The sequence below is a fragment of the Periplaneta americana genome, chromosome 7 (assembly GCF_040183065.1).
Source record: "Periplaneta americana isolate PAMFEO1 chromosome 7, P.americana_PAMFEO1_priV1, whole genome shotgun sequence".
NCBI lineage: Eukaryota > Metazoa > Arthropoda > Insecta > Blattodea > Blattidae > Periplaneta > Periplaneta americana.
Window position 1 is genome coordinate 18,678,011 of NC_091123.1, and position 23,905 is coordinate 18,701,915.

At 37.0% G+C, this 23,905-nt stretch overlaps 1 protein-coding gene across 2 annotated transcripts in view; it reads right to left on the minus strand.

Moving 5' to 3' along the window:
- Positions 1-23,905, minus strand: part of LOC138702940 (uncharacterized) — a 290,852-nt gene that overhangs the window by 229,419 nt on the left and 37,528 nt on the right. For both annotated transcript variants that reach the window (XM_069830353.1, XM_069830354.1), the window contains exon 2: positions 21,382-21,438. In XM_069830353.1, the coding sequence (XP_069686454.1) occupies positions 21,382-21,438 (57 nt within the window). The remainder of the gene's footprint in view (positions 1-21,381; positions 21,439-23,905) is intronic.

Genomic DNA, 23,905 nt, shown 5'->3' on the forward strand with positions numbered 1-23,905 from the left:
CTGGACACTGCAACTTGTACACATACACTGCTGTCTACAGACGTGCATATCAGGACCGACCATGTCTGTTAATATTACGCTATCTGCATTGCTTTAGTGTAGTTTCCTGTCCCCATCCCTCCGACAGCGCATTGAACGGAATACTGTAAGTAAACAACGTCAGATAAGTACAGTATGTGTAAGATGTACAGATAAATACACATAAATAAGGTGTACAGAGGAATAAAATTATTTCATTTCCACACAACAATTATTTTTGCTTAAAACTTTCGACTGAGTCATTTCCGGACCAGGATCACTTATCTCAAATTGATATGATACATGTGTCCTTAGCCATCATCCCTGAAAGTTTGTAACATTAGCCCGGAAACACCCTGTATATCGTACGCTATTCTAATCCAAGCTGTCCGTGGTTCGATTCTCGGTATGGGCAATGGAAGAAATTTATCTTACGTCCAAGGGACTGGATGTTCGTCCCTTGCCAACTGCTGTCCTGTGATGTCTCAGCGGTGGCCTTGTGTCGTGCTGATAACACTACAAAGGAGGCCCGCACATGTTGCAAAGAAAGAATAAAATCTCGACATGGGAACAGATAAAGGAAGTAAATCCGAAGAAAGCGAGAGAGAGAGAGACAGAGACAGAGACAGAGAGAAATAATAAAGCATTATACCAATTTGTAAAATAGCAGTATCTCGTAAGCAACATTACAGATGTCGAATGCAATATAACAGAACCCCTACAGCAGGTATGCTCAAAATTGTAAAAGCTCCGATTACACGGATGATACTGCACTGCATAACACACATAGTGTACGGACTGGGCTCCGCAACTACGTTGCAGCACCGCCTGTGGCATCGCTCTCACACTCTTACAAATACGGATAATAAACTGGATTTAAAAAAGGAAAGAATATACACTGTAATATTCAGTTATTACATTGTGTATTATATTTAATACAGTTACGATATTATTATTATTATTAATATCATTATTATTATTATTATTATTATTATTATTATTATATCATAGATAATGTTATTTTCATATTCCACCCTACATTGCGGTCTATTCAACACGTGCATTGTTTTCTACAAGTAATCGGAAATCTATTTCCAACGAATTTACTCAATGCGCAGCTGGCTAAAAAAATGCTCATCTATTAATCGGGATCTATGTTTGCATTTAGCAAATTTCATTCTGTAAAATAATTCTTCGCACACATAAGTCGAGGCAAAGGTAACTAACATAGTGGCAAGGAATAAGCTCATCGTGGGATATTTCGTTTTGTTCATTTTTTAATACTTCTATGCTTGTCAAGTCATATTCTCTGCATTTAGTTCACAATTCTACGTTTCTTTGTAAATCAATTAATTCGTCCTGGAACTGCACTCTTACGGATTGTACTAAATTTACTACGAAAGGGTTAACAAAAAGATTAATATCACTTTCCATACGTCTAAAATCACTAAATCTGTGTTTTGTGAATTCAAATGAGTTGTTCCAGTACACAGATATAATTAACTATATTTTGTTCAGGCACCATACATCTCACTACAAGTCCACCATCCGTGAAGGGTTTTAGTGCCTTAGCTAATTCCCAACACACTACATAACTTGCTCCTAAACATAGACTCTAAATTCTTCGACTCTCTTCAATGTCTAGCCTTTCATTAAGTGCTTTCAATTCTTGAAACTGTACTGCCTCTGAAAAATTATTTTATCATAACATGTATTTCTGTTGAAATAAAATCACCACAATACCTCCCTCAAATCCATTTTAATATTATCCTCCCATCTACGTCTCGGCCTCCCTAAAGGTCTTTTTCCCTCCGGTCTCCCAACTAACACTCTATATGCATTTCTGGATTCGCCCATACGTGCTACATGCCCTGCCCATCTCAAACGTCTCGATTTAATGTTCCTAATTATGTCAGGTGAAGAATACAATGCGTGCTGTTCTGTGTTGTGTAACTTTCTCCATTCTCCTGTAACTTCATCCCGCTTAGCCACAAATATTTTCCTAAGCACCTTATTCTCAAACACCCTGAACCTATGTTCCTCTCTCAGAGTGAGAGTCCAAGTTTCACAACCATACAGAACAACCGGTAATATAACTGTTTTATAAATTCTAACTTTCAGATTTTTGGACAGCAGACTGGATGATAAGAGCTTCTCAACCGAATAATAACACGCATTTCCCATATTTATTCTGCGTTTAATTTCCTCCCGAGTGTCATTTATATTTGTTACTGTTGCTCCAAGATATTTGAATTTTTCCACCCCTTCGAAGGATAGATCTCCAATTTTTATATTTCCATTTCGTACAATATTCTGGTCACGAGACATAATCATATACTTTGTCTTTTCGGGATTTACTTCCAAACCGATCGCTATACTTGCTTCAAGTAAAATTTCCGTGTTTTCCCTAATCGTTTGTGGATTTTCTCCTAACATATTCACGTCATCCGCATAGACAAGAAGCTGATGTAACCCGTTCAATTCCAAACCCTGCCTGTTATCCTGAACTTTCCTAATGTCATATTCTAGAGCGAAGTTAAAAAGTAAAGGTGATAGTGCATCTCCCTGCTTTAGCCCGCAGTGAATTGGAAAAGCATCAGATAGAAACTGACCTATACGGACTCTGCTGTATGTTTCACTGAGACACATTTTAATTAATCGAACTAGTTTCTTGGGAAAACCAAATTCAATAAGAATATCATATAATACTTCCCTCTTAACCGAGTCATATGCCTTTTTGAAATATATGAATAACTGATGTACTGTACCCTTATACTCCCATTTTTTCTCCATTATCTGTCGAATACAAAAAATCTGATCAATAGTCGATCTATTACGCCGAAAACCGCTCTGATGATCCCCAATAATTTCATCTACGTACGGAGTTAATCTTCTCAAAAGAATATTGGACAAAATTTTGTACGACGTCAACAAAAGTGATATTCCTCGAAAGTTACCACAGTTGGTTTTGTCCCCCTTATTAAAAATAGGTACAATTATGGACTCCTTCCTTTGTTCTGGTACAATTTCCTTTTCCCAAATAGCAAGTAATAATAGCAAATAATAATAATAATAATTAATAATAATAATAATAATAATAATAATAATAATAATAATAAATGTAATATACCTAACAATAGTAATAACAATACTACTACTACTACTACTATTACTACTACTACTACTACTAATAATAATAATAATAGTAATAATAATAATAATAACAACAACGTTGGTATATGAATACATATTACAGAAAACAGTTCCCTGTCCTTCGGCATGTTCTGGATGGCAGAGCGTATAATGTAATTTTATGTTGCTCAGTAGTATTCCTGCCAGTACCTTACAACATAGTAAACACTTTACCGAACGCAAAACAATATGGTATAGGCTATGTCGTTTGCGTACAGAAAGTTTTGACTCTGTCACTGTTCCGCACTGTTCGTACGTTACTAAGTACTTGAACTGCCTTCCGCAGTCATCCGTCCAGCTTCGAAGGACCAACCCCGGGCCATAAGCTTGAAACGGTGGAACCAAAAAGGTGTACTGTAGTATGGCCGTCAAATTACCCATAGTTCATCTCTTTTTTCCGGTGTGTTTATCAGCTGTTTTGTTCATATTATTACGATTACAATTTGTTTCGTGTTGTGAATATTTCAAAAGTGTAGTCAAGTTCAGCAGGAGTTATTTTTTATAAATAAGCTAATATTCTGTTCCGCTCAACTGTAGAATATGTCCGTTGATATGTCCCCTTATGCTTTAACACATGAAGGAGTGCCAACATCGATCTTGATAAGAGAAAGAATGTGGAAATGAAGTGTTCAGTCCATGTCACAACCATAACACTTTTAATAAATATAAAGTGAAATGTACATTGATATAATAATCTGCTAGTAGTCCTGTTACCTCCACATCCATTGTAATCCGTTTACGTATGACCAAAACTGATAGTAGCAATTTAATATTTGGCAATTGGCGGTATTTCGCGGTGGATTATGGGCTGTAAATGGTGTAATTTGACGTCATATCCGTCGCACCGATTTCAAGCATATTTGGCTTGAAGTACTCCCGCCTTTCTTTTTATCCTCTCAGCGAAGGACGAACAGCACGCTCTACATTCGAGGGTTGTAATTACAGCAGTGTTGCCAACTTGACGGAAATTCCGTCAAAACTGACGGAATTTCAGCGTAGTGGACGGGAAAAAAATGGCTTTGACGGGTGACGGATTTTCTGGCGGAATTTACGATTTACATAGTCTTCTTTTTTACTTTTTTACCTGCTGTCATTTTAATTGTTTAATTTTTGGGGGATTTTGCTTTTTCTTTGAACAGCCCTGCCTGTGCCGTACCATGTTGAAGAATCCCCTGTTTCAAATTTTCTCGTAATCAAGCCAAAGGTTGACGAATTATTATTTTAATCAAAATTGGTCAGTAAATTGTGTTAAAATTTGCTTTTTATTTGTATTTTTTATATATTGAATGGATCTTTTTTTATTTTGACGGATTCTGACGGATTTACAGGTGTTAGACTGACGGGGATACAATTTATGTGTTGGCAACACTGAATTACAGAACGTAATCGCGAGTCAGAGAATGACCTGCCCTACAGTGAGCAGCATCCCAATTCACGCAGTCTGAAAGGACGAGCCTAGCGTGCAGACATTTTTGTCAGCCAGTTACAGAGTCATGCGTATGCTACGCGCTACGAACTACGGATCCATAGCAAATCATCTTGAGCCTCGTTCACACTTTTCAAGTGACTTGAATTCAACTTGAAGAGTGTGAACGTCACTTGACTTGAATTCATAGAGAAAAGCACGTGAATTTAAATAAACAGCTGTTTTAAGAGCGTTTAAGGGGAGAGGATGGTATTTTTTGGTGAAAAATGAGTAAATTAAAAAAAAAAATCTTTAAAATACCATGTGATATGTGTGGAATGCATAGCATAACATTTTGTGGGTATTTGTGTCCTTATCGGATGTTGAGACGTCATTTTTAAACTTCCTGCGCTATGGATTTTTATATCACACGCCCGCTTTTATCGGTTTCCAGTAACTTAACTTTTTTTGCTACATTGCCAGACAAAAATGGATATAATTTCTGAACTATTAAAGGTACATACAAGAAATTTAGAACACACTTTCTTTAGACTATTAGGAAAATTCTCTCTGTAACAGAATTTTGTTAATTAATTTCATTTTAAAAATACGTCCGTTTGTTTGCTAGAAAGGAAATCAGAAAATTGTTATTAAATTTTAATTGTTTATTTTTACAAACGTAGAGACTAATATCAAAATTCTGTTACAGACAGTTTGTATAACATGCTCTTGCAAATACATTACAAAAAACTGTTTGAATCTATCTTTAAAAACGGTTTAGATATATCGGTTTTAGTACAATCCTGCATTGGGTATATTTTTTTTCAAATTTGGGCCCCAAAATATATATTTTTTTATTTTTATTTGGTTGAGTTGCCACAGCTATGAGCTCTCTACATACAAAAAATTAGTATTTTACACCAAATAGGAAAAACGTTTTAAAAATACCATCCTCTCGCCTTAAATTAACAACTGATTGTTTTTCTATTCTACTGGGAACGTAAAAATATTACGAAACAATAGTAAGTGAAATAATGACCAAATATCTGCAATGCTTGGGAAAAGTGGCATAAGTCAGTTTCCACAGACATTTTTTTATTCATTTATTGACAACTTACGGAACATCTGCTCGCTTGGGAAAAGAGACATAAGTATTTCTCCCATTACAATAATTCATACAGATGAAAATAAAATCGATATAAACCAGTGTGAAGGCAGTTTTTTTTCCTTCTCCCGTGAAATTAAAATTTTTGACTTGTGCCACTTTTCCCGATCACTACATATATTTGAATTTATATAGTATAAAACTCACGGAGGTCTGTGGATTATAGAACGGACACACTACGAAGTCATCATGTGAATCACACATAAAAACGCGCTAAGAATGATTCACAATGTGGCGAGATTCGATTGACCGAGACCCGTTACACAGTCATGCATATGCTACGCATTACGGACTACGGATCCGAAAAGTGTCGCGTCAGCCGTCAGTCAAGTACTTCGCTTGCTGTATGTACGCGCGTCGTCCACTTAAAAACTCCAGTAATACTTAATCTTGTAGCCTCGTGGGATAAAGTACGATCCTTATTAATAACAACCTATTTATTATTTCTTGTAAATCTAAGTAAAGCTGGCGCCAGCGTTTTTGGCGTGTATCCTAGAGTATAATGTCCAGTTTTTGAGCATGTTGCTAGTGCAGCTCAGAATGGTACCACTTCCTATGCACGTCAGATCAGCCAATTACCAAACACAGTTCTCAGACTGACTGCGACAAAGGTAAAACACTTGTACTTAACGTTCCCATTACTTATTTCACACGCCAAAAACGGTGACGCGGGCTATAACACAATACTGTAGCACCCAAACCGAGAGCATTAATGCATCAAGCAATTGCAGGAGTTCTATGAATCATCTGAATATGCCTTAAATTCAGCTAAAAGCTAAGCTCCAATAAAAATCATTCTCACCCATACCGGCCGACCATGCTAAGGCACGCTGTGTATCCAGTTCTGCAGGCAACCCTTCAAGCTCGCGATCTAATCCCTCTCTGTTCATCACTGACCGTAGAAATACTGAAGAAATGATAATGAAATGGATATATGTTGTTGGAATGATGTCGATGTCCATAAGGGGGAAAAGACAGAAGCCGGAGGTAAAACCCCAACTGCGACTTGTCCGTCACAAGAATCACTATAAACTTTTCAAGGAATAACCCCAGGCCTAACTGGGCCCGGATCGCCTGACTGAGAGGCTGATCGTCCAGATCATGAATGCACCGCAGGATAAAGACAGGATATAAGTATTTCTCATTACGATACTCATAATAATAGTCACAAAAGCGATTCTACGAGTAGGCTATAAACAAAAACGCAATCACATTGGGACTGAATAATAAAATTACAAGCAATTACAAACACGGTATTGCATCAAACAATTTATTATTGCGTAACGTGAACTAGTCGTCCTTGTGTATAGAACTGAAACATTGGACAGAGAAGTTAAAATTCTGTAAGCTTACATAGTTAGAGCCCACCACGCTAAGTAAACCGACGGAGTTCAAGCTAGACTGGACCGCAAATTTTACGTAAAACGTCACGTCGACAAGTTTAATGTTGACAAACTTATTCTGCTTGTGTGAAGGCTGGTTCACAATAAACCGGGAACGGAAACGAGAACGAGAACGGAAATAATGTTAAAATAAATGTTAATTGTGAATGCTCATGCGAAGGGTCCCGGGGTCGATACCCGGCCCCGGAACAATTTTTCCTTGAAATTATTAAAAAAAATGCGTTGTAAAGAGACTTCCTGGATGGCATAAAATTTATGTTTCATTTCCAAAATTTCGCGACACATTCTATGGGGCTGTGCGACACACCGGTTGGGAGCCATTGCCTTAAGGTATGCACACCATTCCATTCCGGGTAGTACAATGGGCCTATCCAAGCGGCCTTCGTGCGAGAGCTCTCCCCTCAAGAGGGACTAATAGATTAAGAGACTGAACTGAATTCATCGGTACCTTTAAAATTTAGAAACACCTTAACTAGTGATCTACTGTACTTTGAAGTAATCCTTGACTAAATTTCCAGAGTTAAAACAACAGTGATTTTCAAGCTGTGAGTTAGGCACTTTTGATTGCATGACACTAGATCAGCGGTGGCGAAAATGTAATCGTGCGCCGAGCCACTGTGTAACCTGCAACGTGCATAGCACCTGTGGAGGGAGGCGGACACCCGAAGGGTAAGTGAAGCAACTGTCTGACTTATTAACGGATTTTCATTTTCCTTACGTCAAGCACTTAAATATAATTTTATACAGTACAAGGCTACAAAATAATGTTTAGTACGTGTAACGAAGAAAGAAATGAACAATAAATGAACAATATCACAACCTAAAATTAAATGTCTTCAGAATGTCTCTGCGACAAAGTTTCAAAATCAGGAATTATGTCACTTACTGCCAGTCGTAGTTGATCACGAAGATATTTGTCTGTCAGTCGTGATATAAATTTGGTTTTTACTATTTTAATTGTTGAAAATAATTTTTCACAAACGTAAGTTGTAGCGAACATGGCTTCAACAAAGCAAGCGAAAGAACGAAGCTTCGGATATTTATTTTTTGGCAAAGACTTGAAAGTTCAATATTTGTCAAGTCCTTACATCTAGCTTTCATTTGACATCACATAGTAAATCAATGAATTCAAACTGAAGAGCTAAGAACATTATTCGTACATCTGCTGAAAAAGGGTCGACGTACAGAGATGATGATGATGATGATGATGATGATGAAGATAACAACAATAATAACACTTAACCTTTTAATGTTTCATCAGTAACATGTAGTATAATGCCGTTTTATGTTATACAACCGTTTTCCTCGTAATACTTGTGAACAAATCATACATTTAATATTCTCATCATATTGACAGCAAAAAAATGCGTCCTCCCATCCTACTTGTAACTTTCGTACATGGTTTCGAGAGAGACATATGCCACTCGCAGGTCAGAGACAAATACAAATGGAGCAGAGTTTGACTCTAGTGAGTGGAGATTGGCGGAGGTTAGAAGCAAGCGAAATGCACAGCTATTACTGCGAGCCACAATGTCTCGCGAGTCACGTTCTCGCCACGGCTGCACTAGATCAACACATTTAGTGCCACAATCAGCCACAATTTCAATATTTTCATCAGCAAATCTGAAATTTCCTAAAGGAAATCGAACCCGGGTCCGTTAAAATTTCAGCTCGACTGGCAGCCACTTAAACATTAACAAAATTGCATTAGTAACTGGGGGAAGGGGGCTGTAATGGAGATTTCGTGTAGCAGGTAAATGATACGACTCTAAGGCCATGTTACGCGATATCTGTGCGTGTTGTACTGGAAGACTATGTAGATCCAGTAAATTTGCGAAATTACAAGAAATTACAAGAAACACTTCTTACGTCGTTGATAAGAAATTGGACCAAAATGAATTACTTTCAATGATAAGGGCACGATTACGTGACCGCTCTGCGAAATAATCAGTACTAAGTTTGTGGTAGTTTAATGTGTTCCAACACGCACTAACAGTGACATTATTTTATAATAGGCTTATCTTTCTGTATGCTATTAAAATTACTCGGTACTGGGTCATTCCATACAAAATTTTAAGAATATGCCAGCGATGTCACGAATTTTTTTGGGCTTTTAATATAATAATATTATTATGAAAATAAATTAAACTGCCAACTATGACCGCCATATCATTAATATTTTAGTCATACGGATGGCTGACAAATGGGTGGCAGTTACATGTTATCCATCATTTAAAATATTCTAGACATCGTCCACACCTGTGGAGTAACGGTCAGCGCGTCTGACCGCGAAACCAGGTGGCCCGGGTTCGAATCCCGGTCGGGGCAAGTTACCTGGTTGAGGTTTTTTTCCGGGGTTTTCCCTCAACCCAATACGAGCAAATGCTGGGTAACTTCCGGTGCTGGACCCCGGACTCATTTCACCGGCGTTATCACCTTCATGTTATTCAGACGCTAAATGACCTAGATGTTGATACAGCGTCGTAAAATAACCCAATAAAATAAAATAAAATAAAAAATTCTAGACATCCTATATGAAGTGTCATCGAAACTAAACAGACGCCTTTGTAAACCTGAATAACCATAGAATAACTCTTCTCGGGTTCTCAGCCAGGTGAGTTGGAGATTAGCTTCCAAGCTTTCGACGGCTAGCTCTGCCATCTTCTTCAGGGACGAGGACGAAGATGGCAGAGCTAGCCGTCGAAAGCTTGGAAGCTAATCTCCAACTCACCTGGCTGAGAACCCGAGAAGAGTTATTCTATATCAAACGCCGGGAAAGCCTCAAGTCATACACTGAATAACCACATTTTAATATCAGAAGGCCATATTCATAGATATTCTTAGCGCCGGCTTCCGGTGGATGATCAGCGAACTAACGTTTTTCGTATTCATAAACCAGTGTTAGCGATATGATATGATATGATATGATATGATATGATATGAATCCTGTACAAGTAAAGCCGTATGTGGAATCTGTAGTGTGATTTCGCGCATGACGTCACTCGGGAGAGGGTGGAGCCTGCTGTCTTCTCTTCTATTAGAGCGTATTCCGAATCTCAGCGCTGAGCAATCTAATGGCATCACGGTGTTCCGAATTTCAACGACGACGTCACTGATGATCCACCGGTGTCGCACCGGTTCCATCAGCTTGCAGAAGTGGTGGCAATCTCCATCAACTGCCATCAGTGAATCTGATTGGTTCTTGTATAGGGCGGGAATTAGCAGACGAATGACATCGTGCACTGTTGTGTCACGGCGGTGTGTTCTGCTGTATTGTTTGTAATGAGCACAACGTAAAAACAATATGTTAATGGCTTATGCGCGAACATGTCAACGGACCAGTTATTATTACCGTTTCAAGAAATAAATTGTTCATGCTCTCTTTTCTTTGAACGAGATGACAGTACGGAAATTTCGCAAAATCTTGCTAGCGTAGCACAGACAACAACTTGTACAGACGCCATGACAGCCATCGAACCTTCCAGCAGTTTTGTTCCTATTTCGCTACAGCGTGACGTCATTGTTGTCCACCGGTCCGGTGAGATTCGGTTAGCTAGTTAGTTCACGTCAGCGTTGCCAACTTCAGTTTGCAGAAATACACTAAACGCTTAAGAAACCCTCTAATTATAGCATAAAACTCACTAGATTTTTAGATGTCTATTACATATTTAAAAAATATGTAATAATAGGCTATAATTAATGATTAAACACTGAAACTGCAAAAGAAGAGATTCTACATAATCATTATCATCGTCTTCGTCTTCTTAAATTTCAGCCATAGTTGTGGAAGTTGAAGCACCTGCAGTTTCTGGTCTGTATGTTTCCATTGTTCCGAATTTTTTAACAATGTGTTCAGGCAAGTGAAAATCATGGCAACATTTACCACGCCTCTCAGTGCAGCTTTAACTGTCAAAATTGACCGTGATACCTTTGTCTCCATTATATTTCTAATTTTGGTTTTAATTATATTCATCTGGCTAAATAGCCTTTTATATGTCTGTATTTGACCAGAAAAAAAGCAGCGTAGAAAGCGCGAACTTGGCTAATTCTATGAATGGGTTCATATCTGAAGCATCTTTATAGACTACATAAAACTTCACACCAAAAACCACTGTTAAAACACAGTGTGGTGCCTTCACGTGTTACGTATGATTCGGGACTTCCCCTTCACTACAGACGAGAGGAATGGTAACATAGGACAAAGTCGAGTTTAGTTGTTTAAGGAAAAAACAAATTTCCACTGACCTGAGCGCGAAGACACTAGATTTCTCACTGCCCACCGTTCAATAATTTTTCTCCACCGACAGAGAGAGAAAAAAACTAGATTTAGTGGGAAAACCACCGTGTTGGCAACACTGCTTCACGTGTTGTGTTTCCTCTCCCACGCAATTCCTTTCGCGCCCTGACTACTCTTTGTACCAGCTCGCTATGACGCATTCTGCACCCACTCTTTCCATCACAGCTATAGGGAATTTCACGCTACTGTTACATCTATTTTCGAGTAATATTTAGAAAAGCCTCCCAAGTCTGACTCCGCGTCTATGTCATGGGAGGTGAGTAGCTCTAGTAAGGTAATACTTGTTGGGGTGATGCACACCTGGGACCATGTTCTTGGTACCTCCAAGGTAGATGAGAAGACCCAACGTCAACGAGAGAAATGGAAGAGGTTGGCTAAATACGAAACGACATAATCAGGGGAACTCTGAAGGTTAAAAAATTAACAACAAAATTAGAAAATTGGGCAATGGTTTGGGCACTTTAAAAGAACGGAAAGGGAAAGAATGCCAAAGAGAAAATTAAATTTAATTGTGAAAGGAAGACGACCAATTGGAAGACCACGGGAATGAAGGATAGATCAAATTCAGAAAACTTACAAGAACGGGATGAAATAAACAGGAAAAAGTTTGGGAAGACAGTGACGAATGGAGGCATATTTGGAATCGATCTTCCGAAAGAAGGACACGATCAGCGAATGATGATGATGATGATGATTATTATTATTATCATTATTATTATTATTATTATTATTATTATTATTATTATTATTATTTAGAAACCATGAGATGGTTTTATATTCCCTTTAAATTTCTGAGAGAATTCCGAGACAACGGGATAGCAGACTTTTTTATTGGTTTATTTTACGACCTTATCAACTGCTATGGTTATCTAGCATCTGAGCGAAATGAAGGTGATAATGCCAAGCGAAATGAGTCCAGGGTTCAGCGCCGAAAGTTACCCAGCATTTGCTGTTAATGGATTGAGAGAAAACCCCGAAAAAAAAAAAGCCTCAACCAGGTAACCTGTTTCAACCAGGATTTGAACCCGAGCCCGTTCGTTTCACGGTCAGACATGATAACCATTACTACACAACAGTGGACTATAACAGAAACTATAACAGAAACCTGCAAAAAAAGTATTCTCATTAATCCACTCGTTTAGGCGATTGAAGAATTTTCTACTCTTTTCCATGAAAAAAATGTTAGTGCAAACACTCGTGATGCCCCACTTCGATTACTGTGATATTCTGTTTACTGACCTAAGCGTTACTTCGGCGCAGAGACTACAACGTGTTCATAATATGTGCGTCCGTTTCGTCTGCAATATTCGCCGGGCTGATCACGTAACACCATCCCTCGAAATGTTGTCCTGGCTCCGTCTAGAAGATCGTAGGAAAATCCACTGTTTTTCTCTTCTCTTTCACATACTGCATTTCTCCACTCCTGTCTATCTTGCGTCTCGTTTTCAAAATTTATCCACCCATCATAACCTAGACACACGATCACAACACTCCTCAATATTATCCATTCCCTCCCACCGAACATCCTCATATTAATCTTCTTTCACTGTGGCTGTTCCTCGGCTTTGGAATTCCCTACCGAGTAATGTCGGGACTGTCAGACATCAAACCAATTTAAGAATAGACTAACGAAATATTTTTCTAACAATTCTTGTTAACAATAATAGCTGTTTCAGGTTTCTCAATGTTTAATGGTTTTATATATATCATAGATAAATATCTAAATTATCTGATTATTATTATTATTATTATTATTATTATTATTATTATTATTATTATTATTTCTTACCAATGTTTATTATTGTCACACTAACATTACTTATCCAACTTTCATTATTCACTTTCATGTTGTTTTATGGTCTAGATATTAATGTCATAACTATGTAAGCAATTGTATTCAATTAGAATTAGAGTCTGACTGGGCGGAAGAGAAGGCCTACTGGCCTTAGCTCTGCCAGATTAAATAAATAAATAAATTATTATTATTATTATTATTATTATTATTATTATTATTATTATTATTATTATTATTATAACAGACCTTCAATGACGGGACAGGAAATCTAGATAAGGCTACTCGCATATACCCGTAACGCAGTTACTTTGACCACCATGAATTTTGCACGATGTATAAGGACATTAGGTTTCCTTGGTAATAAGCCTTCCTCTAATGTAATTCGGATTCACATTAAAATAAGCAGGAATGCCAAGTTGGCTTGCATTTGATCACTGTATCAGTAGGAATGACAGAGAACTGAATTTCCGGTCTTCACCGTCCTCAAATAGCAAAAAAACATTCACACATGTTTATTTCTGTAATAAATTATTGCGAAACCGGTTCTGCGAAACTTCGAGCAAGGCCGTTCGTTCATAGACTTCCTCGGCAAGCTGCTGGAGTCCAGCGCTATGGAGCGATCACACCCACGGCTGAACTGACACTGAAACCACAGTCTAGTATATACAGTCACGAAGCTTGAGTTGTGAGGGTGCTAGGAACAATAGACTGTACCGGTACTATTTCGCATTGTCTGTAATGAGGCGATATTAGCGATCCTAGTGGTTAGCAACTATCTATGGATGCATATTTACCACGTATTGAGCTTCGTGACTGTATATACTAGATTGTGCTGAAACCACAGTCTAGTATATACAGTCACGAAGCTTGAGTTGTGAGGGTGCTAGGAACAATAGACTGTACCGGTACTATTTCGCATTGTCTGTAATGAGGCGATATTAGCGATCCTAGTGGTTAGCAACTATCTATGGATGCATATTTACCACGTATTGAGCTTCGTGACTGTATATACTAGATTGTGCTGAAACCAGTCTAGTACATACAGTCACGAAGCTTGAGGTGATGAGAGTACTAGGAACAATAGACTTTGCCGGTACTATTTCGCATTGTCTCTGATGAGACAATAGTAGCGATCCTAGTGGTTAGCAACTGTCTATGGATATATATTCCCTACGTATTGAGCTTCGTGACTGTATATACTAGACTATGCTGAGATCTACCCACACCAACCAACCAACCAACCAACCGTATTACAATGTTGTCACTAACTGAAAGCGTGTTTTTTTTACAATATGTAGATACGCACGTACCGTATGTATGTATGTATGTATGTATGTATGTATGTATGTATGTATGTATGTACGTATGTATATATGTATGCATGTACGTATGTATTTATTTATGTAGTATTTTTATTTTAGTAGGTTGTTTTACGACGCTTTATCAACATCTTAGGTTATTTAGCGTCTGAATGAGATGAAGGTGATAATGCCGGTGAAATGAGTCCGGGGTCCAGCACCGAAAGTTACCCAGCATTAGCTCATATTGGGTTGAGGGAAAACCCCGGAAGAAACCTCAACCAGGTAACTTGCCCCGACCGGAAATCGAACCCGGGCCATCTGGTTTCGCGGCCAGACGCCCTGACCGTTACTCCACAGGTCTGGACGTATGTATGTATATATGTATGTATGTTCTTTTTACAGTATGTAAGATACGCACACATGTGTGTGCGTATGCGTGTGTGTGTGTGTGTATACGCTTAAAGGTATTATGTATATACAGTGAGGGGCATAATTGCTGACCGGGAGAAAATGTTTGAAGATCTGTAGCGCGATTCATAAGAGGATTCTTGTTTAGTCAATTGTCCGAAGACAGGTCTGAACTTCACAAGCGATACTATACCACGAAGGTACTACTTATGAGGCAATTGGCCAGGATATCTGTACATATCAGCCAGAACTTCAATCAGAGGATCATAAGAGAGTATAGTTTTAATATTTAAACAGAAAATCGAAGTGAATATCTCGTCAACGTCAAAATATGACCGAAAACTTATGGCTCGGAATATGCGCAGTGTGGCATTCTTGACTTACAAAAAACTAGAATCGCTCAACTAACAGTGTCTCTCATTGTACTAGTGCGCCCGATTTGAAATCTTATCAGTAATCGCCTTTATAAAATACCCTCAGCTGCGCTACCTACTTCCGTCATGCGGACCGAAATGTAGTTGTAAAATAGTTTCTTGTACAGTCAATTCACCATAACTACTAATTTATTGTTAGTGTACTAGACAAAACATTTAGAGTGCTATTCATAGACATTTCGCAGCACGCGCTACGAGCGTACTAAGCTAGCTCCGGCTATCCACTGGTTACTAGTACAGAATTCAAATCATATCCTATCGCTAACACTGGTTTATGAATACGAAAAACGCTGATCATCCACCGGAAACCCGCGCTAAAAATGTCTATGAATACGGAGCTTTATTTAAAAGCACTCGCTAGCCTGAAATATTACGTTGAAATCAATTTTTTTGCACCTTTAAAGGACAAAACTAAAATTCTTTCAATCATATTTTATTATCATAATATACTCCTCTCTTAAATTGACTGATTCATTCATTCATTCATTCATTCATTCATTCATTCATTCATTTTATTCCATAGATCTTACATGAGCAATGAAGCTTTAAGATGTGGAACAAGTCAAAATTTTACAATATTACAATTACAATTTTTACAGTTTCACAATTTAGTAATTTTCTACAATTTTTACAATTCTGTGCAATTTTTTTACAATATTTTGGCGAGATGAGGTGAGGTCCGAGGATTCGCCAAAAGATTACCCGGCATTTGCCTTTTGATTTGGGGAAAACCTCGGAAAAACCCAATCAGGTAATCAAATCAAAGGGGTTAATGCCGAGGAATCGCCATAGACCAAGCGCATTTTAGGCACTAAATCAATGCCTTTCCCAAAACACGCTATTAAATGTTCATTATAAACAATTTTTATCTAGAAAAGGAAGCAAAAACGAGCAAAATTGTATTAACTTTTTTTATATCTCAAAGAATAATTCCCAAAAATTAATGGCATTATTTACAGTTCGGCCTGTACAACGTTATGTACTTCATTTTGGTTTTCAATGTAATAAGAATTATTATTAGTGTTTAACTGTCCGAAAAGTTTTGTTATGACTACCTTGCGGGCCGCATGAAAAAAAAAAAACCGGTATTGCTGCAGAAATCGTATAAAAATAAAAATGTGGCTTAGCGGAAAGGTTTAAAATCGGACGCACTGTATAATGTAGGCCTACGTACAGTAGGCCTATATTATTTATGTATATTATTTTGTGCGAGATCGTGAATATTTGCTTGTTTTCCGCACAGAAACAATACGCGGTAAGTGTGAAATACCACATTCAGTATTCCCAACCTAACACACATAACAATTTCCCTCTTCTTACCGCTTAAGCGCGACATTCATTTTACTGCTTTAGGCTTTTAACATATTATTTTTAGAGACGTTTAACATAGTAATAATTATAAATTGGAAACTTACCACTGCAATTTCACCCAAATTGCAATGTTAATTATTGTTTTTAAATATTTCCAAAAATTAAGTAAAGTCTACTACTCCACGAAACTTATTGCATTCCTGATACAAATAACATTAAGGAAGCCGTGAAAAAATCAACAAGATTCCAGATTCCGATGTTATTACTGCAATATGTTATATAAATAATATTGTTAAAATATTAAAATGAAAAATAAATCATTACATAACCTTACCGTTTGTTTTAAGTTCGCATTTATAGACTGGGGGGGGGGGAAGACAGACGTATATCACGGCCTGCTGGAGTATAGTAAACACAGAAAACATTTTATAGCAACAATGTTGAAGAAAGATATTTTGGTTTTCCGAAGTTGCCGTCATTAAACAGAAACCAACATGGAGATTTCATTGCAACTAATTAGAAATTCGTCTTTCAGGTATGTAATAAACGATCTTCGCACAAAATAATGTACGATACACGAGCGGTATGTTTGTTTTCATGTTCTCGGAAATTAAAAAAGCTCAACTACGTTTCGCTTTTTCAATCTTTTCCTCGACCATGAAAACTTCAACATACCGCTCTTGTAGCGTATATTACTATTATTACAGACAGTGCTTTCCTTTTAAGAATAATCTCATACATGTTTACTCTTATTGTAGTACGAGAGCTTTTTATTTCTGTACTACCTCACTGATGCAGATAATATACGAGTATGCAGCGTTTCACAGCAACGTAACAGCTCCGGCACCATGTAAAGAAGGCAGAGAAAGTGAAAACATATCTGATCAACAGCTCTATACGGAGAGTGGCCTCGTTTTGTTCTCGGCGGGACCAGACTAGGGATGGATCCATGCACTTAAGCTCACAGTAACCCATTCATTCACAATTTTTTGTCGAGGGTAGGTCTTTCACTGCAAACCCAGCACTCTCCAATCTTCCATATTTTCCGCCTTCCTCTTAGCCTCCGTATATGATCCATAATATCTTAATGTCGTTTATCATCTGATATCTTCTTCTGCCCCGAAATCTTTTCCCGTTCATCCTTTAGCGGACAGTTTCTTCTCAGCCAGTGACTCAACCAATTGCTTCTTCTCTTCCTGATCAGTTTCAAGATAATTCTTTCTTCGCCTACTCCTTCCAATACAGCTTCATTTCTTATTCTGTCTGTCCATTTCACACGCAACATTCTTCTCCATATCCAAATTTCAAATGCTTCTAGTCGCTTCTCTTCACTTCGTCTTAATGTCCATGTTTCTGCCCCATACAATACCACACCATACAAAGCACTTCACTAGTTTCTTCCTTACAAATTTGACCACATTACACCCTCGTTCAAATCTTTATCCTGGCTGCAACTTAATAACCGTAGAACACTTCATTCTCTGTCTCTTCTGTTTCGAGTTCTCCACACTTCTACTCCAAATTATCTTCGTTCCCGGTTTAACTACTTATCCTCCAATCACAATCTAAACACCAGGTCACAGGAGAGCCAAATCCTAGCAATTCCTGCCCATAGAACATCCCATTATTCATCCTCTTTTACAGTCTCAGTTCCCCGTGAATGGAATTCTCTACCTCAGAAGATTAGGGGCTGCCAGACAATAACCACTTTCAAGAAAAGGCTAAACGATTTCTTACGGGCGCAGTCAAATTGAAGTTATAATTGTGATCGAGTTTAATTTAATTTAGGTATGACTATCATTACTATTATTATTATTATTATTATTATTATTATTACATAATTATTTTATTGGTGTTGTGAAGATGAAAAGAATTGTCATTGTATTATATTAATTATGCATTATATTGTCTTGTAGTATTGTATTGCTTTGAATTGTATTGTATTGTATTGTACTGTATTGTATTAATTATGTTATATTCATAGCATTGTAGTAATTTTCTATCATACTGGTTGAGTGGAAAGAAGGCCGAATGGCCTTAACTCTGCCAGTTAAAATAAACCATTATTATTATTATTATTATTATTATTATTACTACTACTACTACTACTACTATTATTAGTTCTTTCAGTGACGCATTGTGAGCTCTATAACGTGATAGTCCGACAGATGACCTGGGTGGCATTCGTGAACCCGATACTGACAGGCGCGCCATCCTGCATCATCTCTGAGAGAGCCGATCCCATCTCCAGACGACTGACAAACCTCTGGAGCCGAAGCGCCAAGTCCTTCAATCTTTTATCGGCATCGCACAACCATACTACCCTCAAGACTTCACCACTGCCTATTTTTAACTACTGCAGATGATAAATGAAACGAAGGGGAGTGGAGATTTTTGGCAGAACGGAGAAGGGAAACGGAAGTACCATGAGAAAAATCCTCTGCAATTTTTTCCCATAAAGTCCTATTATTTCAGTAAAAAAAAAATATGGTTTTAGAGTAAGGTATACGAGTTTCGATGATGCCGAGTGGAAATTCCCAACCAATTAGGTGTTCTGGACAACGTAGACCTAACTTGATGGCTACTTCCTGGAGGATGAGTAGGTTATTTTTTGTTGAACGGGGAACGCTTGGTGGCGTTCCTATATTCAGACCGTTGTAACCTTACAGCTTTGCATAATATTGTTAGGGAGAGATGCGACGTTGCCACAATGACCACTCACTACACAACAGCTGAGTTACCTTACGAGGAGTTCGCTATTTTGCTCCGTTAATTCAAATGATAATTATTATGCTACTCCGTTCTTAGAGTCTTAGAGAGGAGTATTTTTTATGTCAGCTATATTACATTATCTACAGGAATGGAGGGACACCTATATAATTATACGGACTATTTCGTTTATACGACGTCATTCCATTTTCGGCCACTGAAATGTAATGAAATTTCGAATTCCAACCAATCACAGTCATACATCGTGATAGTTTCTGCTGCTCGATTTATCACTATCAATTTATAGCATGGTCGTTCTTTTGTTTAGTCAGTGTCGCCAACTATTTCCACGTAAATCCATTGTACTAAATAAAGTGCGAAATCCTACTTCCACATCTACATCTCCTAATTTCATGTCCATTGTATCTAAAGAAAATGACACTCCTTCATAATAACTGCTCATTAAATTTATGTATTAATCAGGTTATTTCTAATTATACTATAAAATGTTTAAATTGAATTATGATTTCAGCAAATAATGAAAACTTAAATTGTGGATTCCTGTTAACGTACGTCCAGTAACGAATATTTTATGCATATCTAGCTTTCAAATAGTAGCTCCCTGTAAAGCAGACAATTTAAGTCACACAGAATTTGTGTGCAGTCAAAAGTTGGGTTCTGAACTCTTGTCAGCCCATTTGAGTTGTGTGGATATAAAGGAAAAATTGTGACGGTGTCAGTTGGGTAGTTCAGTCGGTGGAGCATTCGTGCGCTAAGCAAAGAATCCCGGAATAGATACCCGGCTCCGGAACAATTTTTCCTTGAGGTACTACCTGAAAGCCAGATTTGCATAAAGTTAGACACTGTTTCAAATATTTAAATTTCATACACATTACATTACAATTAATTAGAAAATTTGCAAATAAACAAGAAATATTGCTTTAAAATTACAAAATAGTACATTATGCAACGAGCCTATAATGGTAGTAATTAAGACGTGAGTATGTTTGTTTATAATTTTCATACGAGCATCTTAATTACCATTATAGGCAAGTTTCATACGACTTTTTATGCTCGACCATATTTCTAACTTGAAATTATTCCCTAAGTATTCATGTTATGGTTATGTAAGTGAGGAGCGGAACTGACCTGAATTGTGAGATATACGCAGACGCGAAAGTATTGATTTTTTCCCAAGGCACGAATGTCATTGACCTTGATATAATCTAGAGAATAACATGAAGATTAGTCTTGATATAACCTGGAAATTGATTTAGAATTGAAAAACGAGATGACAAATTGAATTTATTTGAATATTATTTACAATTAACGCTAACTATTATAATAACAGAACATAACCTTCTGCAACAGTATTGGATTTCCAGCCTCCGTGACTTTTCGCTAATTGTCTTTCGATTGCATATCCGAGAATAATCGATACTTGCGGTTTTATAATGGTACAAAGGTGATTTCTCATTGGCTGAACAAGTGAATTATAATGAATAGGTGTACTTTAATGAGGTGCATTAAAGGGCTGCTACCAGGTGTATAATTACCACATTTCGGCATGGTCGAGCATAAAAGGCATTTATTATTGAATTAGAAAGAAACACCTTAAAAAGGCAAAACAGGCAAAATAAAAATTGGTCCTATCGCTTTGATTTACTCCAAATCACATTTATATCTATGCAAATAATGATTTACTCCCACCCAGTACAAAAGGCATTTTGCCAAATACCCGGGCTCTAGTTAATCGACTGGCATTATGTAAGTACCAGGTTTCGTCCAACTCTGTTCACGGATATTGGCGTTGACAAGGACGCAAAACACAAGGATAGCAAAGCAAGTGTCCGTTTCAGTAAACAGTTCAAATATATTAGCATTAATCCCGTTCTTTTGCGACCATCTTTACAGAACTGCTAATGAATATGTCACTCGCTCACCTCCTCCAGGTGGACCGAGAATGCTGCGACGCTGTGCGATCTCCAGGTTCTGCATCACTGTAAGCAACATGCATAATGTGAGATATAATAAGTAAATCAATCCAAAATAGTATTATAATTAGGTAATCACAAAACATAAAATTAAATAATTATATACATTTCATTATAACTCTAAATGCTTTCCTCCAAAACAATTGAGCCAGGTGAATAAAAATCAAGTTAGAACTTTAACAGTCTTACTAATAAACCGTGTATAGTTTTTAACGAGACTTATGCAGAGTTGAGACAGAAAACGTTACTAATAAACCGTGAATAAGCCATGGACGTATAAACAGGCTGTAACTATACAATGGGAATTGCTTTGCAGTAGTTATATACACGAAACCCCTTGTTTAAGCGATGTATATAGGGAAAAAATGGCCGCCCCTTTAACAGCTGTTCGTATCGACTGTCATTTTATGATGATGTTTACCTTGTAACCACAGAAGAACAAACCAAAGATCATAGAATTATTAGAATAATATTGCTTTAGCTTGTACTCTTTGACCAAAATGTAGTGTGGTAATCGATTAGAGCCAGTTGTACTATCGATATTTAACACGCCACACTAGAGCGCTCTACCGGATGCAATAGAGAACCTCAGATATTCTATTACCTTTCGTAACGAAGTAATGACGAAACTATGACGTAGCTGTGTAACAGTTATACTGTTATACACGACGTATGTAGTGATTATTAGTAAGGAATTTACACACGACTTATAAACGAGCTACTCATTGTATAAGTATAAGACAGTTAAACGTCCGTATATAGAGTTTTTATTAGTAAGACCGTAAGTGTTAAGTTTTAGTACTAGCTCTAGCTATCAAGTGTTAAGATAAAGCACTAGCTTTAGCTTGAAAAAGTGTGAATAAAACTGAAATCAGACTTCTAAGTTAATGCTGGAAAATTTAAAGCTTTAGCTGCCGCTGAACTGAACACCTGCAAAAAAATCCGTATAAATTGGTTTAATTATGGCATTGATGTATGCACGTCTGATATTATTAATAACTACTAGGCCTAAAGTATTGTTGTTGAGGGAATGTAAGGCAGTAGTTTACAAGCAAATGAACAGTACTGCAGGATGTCAGGGTCAGGGTCAGAAACAGAAACAATTCAAGAGTCAAATAATGATTCACAATTGAAATTTGTCATGTTGTTGGCAGAACATAAGATACTTTGTAGCAAGTCTCATCTGCCCAAAATTAGAGATGAAAAAGAAAGATCAGTGTCTGTATTGAGGAATGAATTCTTAAAACATGTTGGTAAAGACGTCACAGAAAAGCAACTTAAGAAGAAGATACAAAATATGAAGACCGAAGTGAAAAAGAAGACGGATAAAAATGCTACAGGAAATAAGAAAGTGGTTCTAAAGGACTGGGAAAAAATATTACTGGATTTGCTGTCATCTGATGAAAATCCCGTTTTCAAGAAAATACCAGGTAATTATAACCTATTAGTATATTGTCAATAAATTTTTACTCTGATTCTTATTCATTCGTAATAATTAATTTTTATTAATTATATTATAATTTTGTAATGTATATTCATAATATAATATTAGTAATATTTTAATAATATTAATTTTTATTTTTAATTATTGTTAACAATAGTTATCCATTTTATTCATACATTTTATTACTAGTAGTAATAATAATATCACCCAGAAAATACTCAGCCAGCCATTCAACGTTCTCTTCTTCGAATCTGAATAGACCATGGTAGTCTACTATGTGCGTTGACTTACGTTCTCTGTATAATTTAGGAGTCCGAATATTCATGAAAGCAGCCATTCTATATGATGTAGCCTCACAAACTGATTTTAAGTCTGATCAGAGGCACACTTGAAAATTCGTAAGACTAAACTTGTAGTTAAGGTTTTATTCACACTTTTTAAAGCACTTGCTGGAAAATTTAAGTTTTTTCTGCGTGCCTTAGTATAAACTTTGTTCAGTAATATTCAGCTCTAGTTATAGCTTATAAGTTTAAGAATAAACTTGACTTTATTCACAGAATCGGTAATATGAACTTAAAATTTGCTAGATTAAGCAATAACTAGTTTTTATTCACTTGGCCCAATAGCTATTCATAAACAGGGTAGAAGCGAAATAACCCTGCAGATTGAACGGGGCGATAAGGTTCACTTAAATCAGGGATGTCAAGGTCAGAGCACGCGAAAGACACTACGTGCTCCCAAGCGCGCACGGGTTCCAATGAATCTGTTCTACAAGCAGTAGCGGTGAACAAGAAGGGGTGAGCAAAATGAACTATATTGGCCTATCACTGCAAGATGAATTAAACTGCTCTTAAGTAATAGATAATGTGTTACGCTCATACAAGAAAACAAGAAATAAAAGCATATTTTGCAACATGTACCTCTCTAATATATGCAATTAATTATAAAATAGTAGGATATAACAAATAATAAACATAGCTTCTCTTTAACTTAAGCAGTTTTACATAATGAGGCCTATAATTAGCCTAG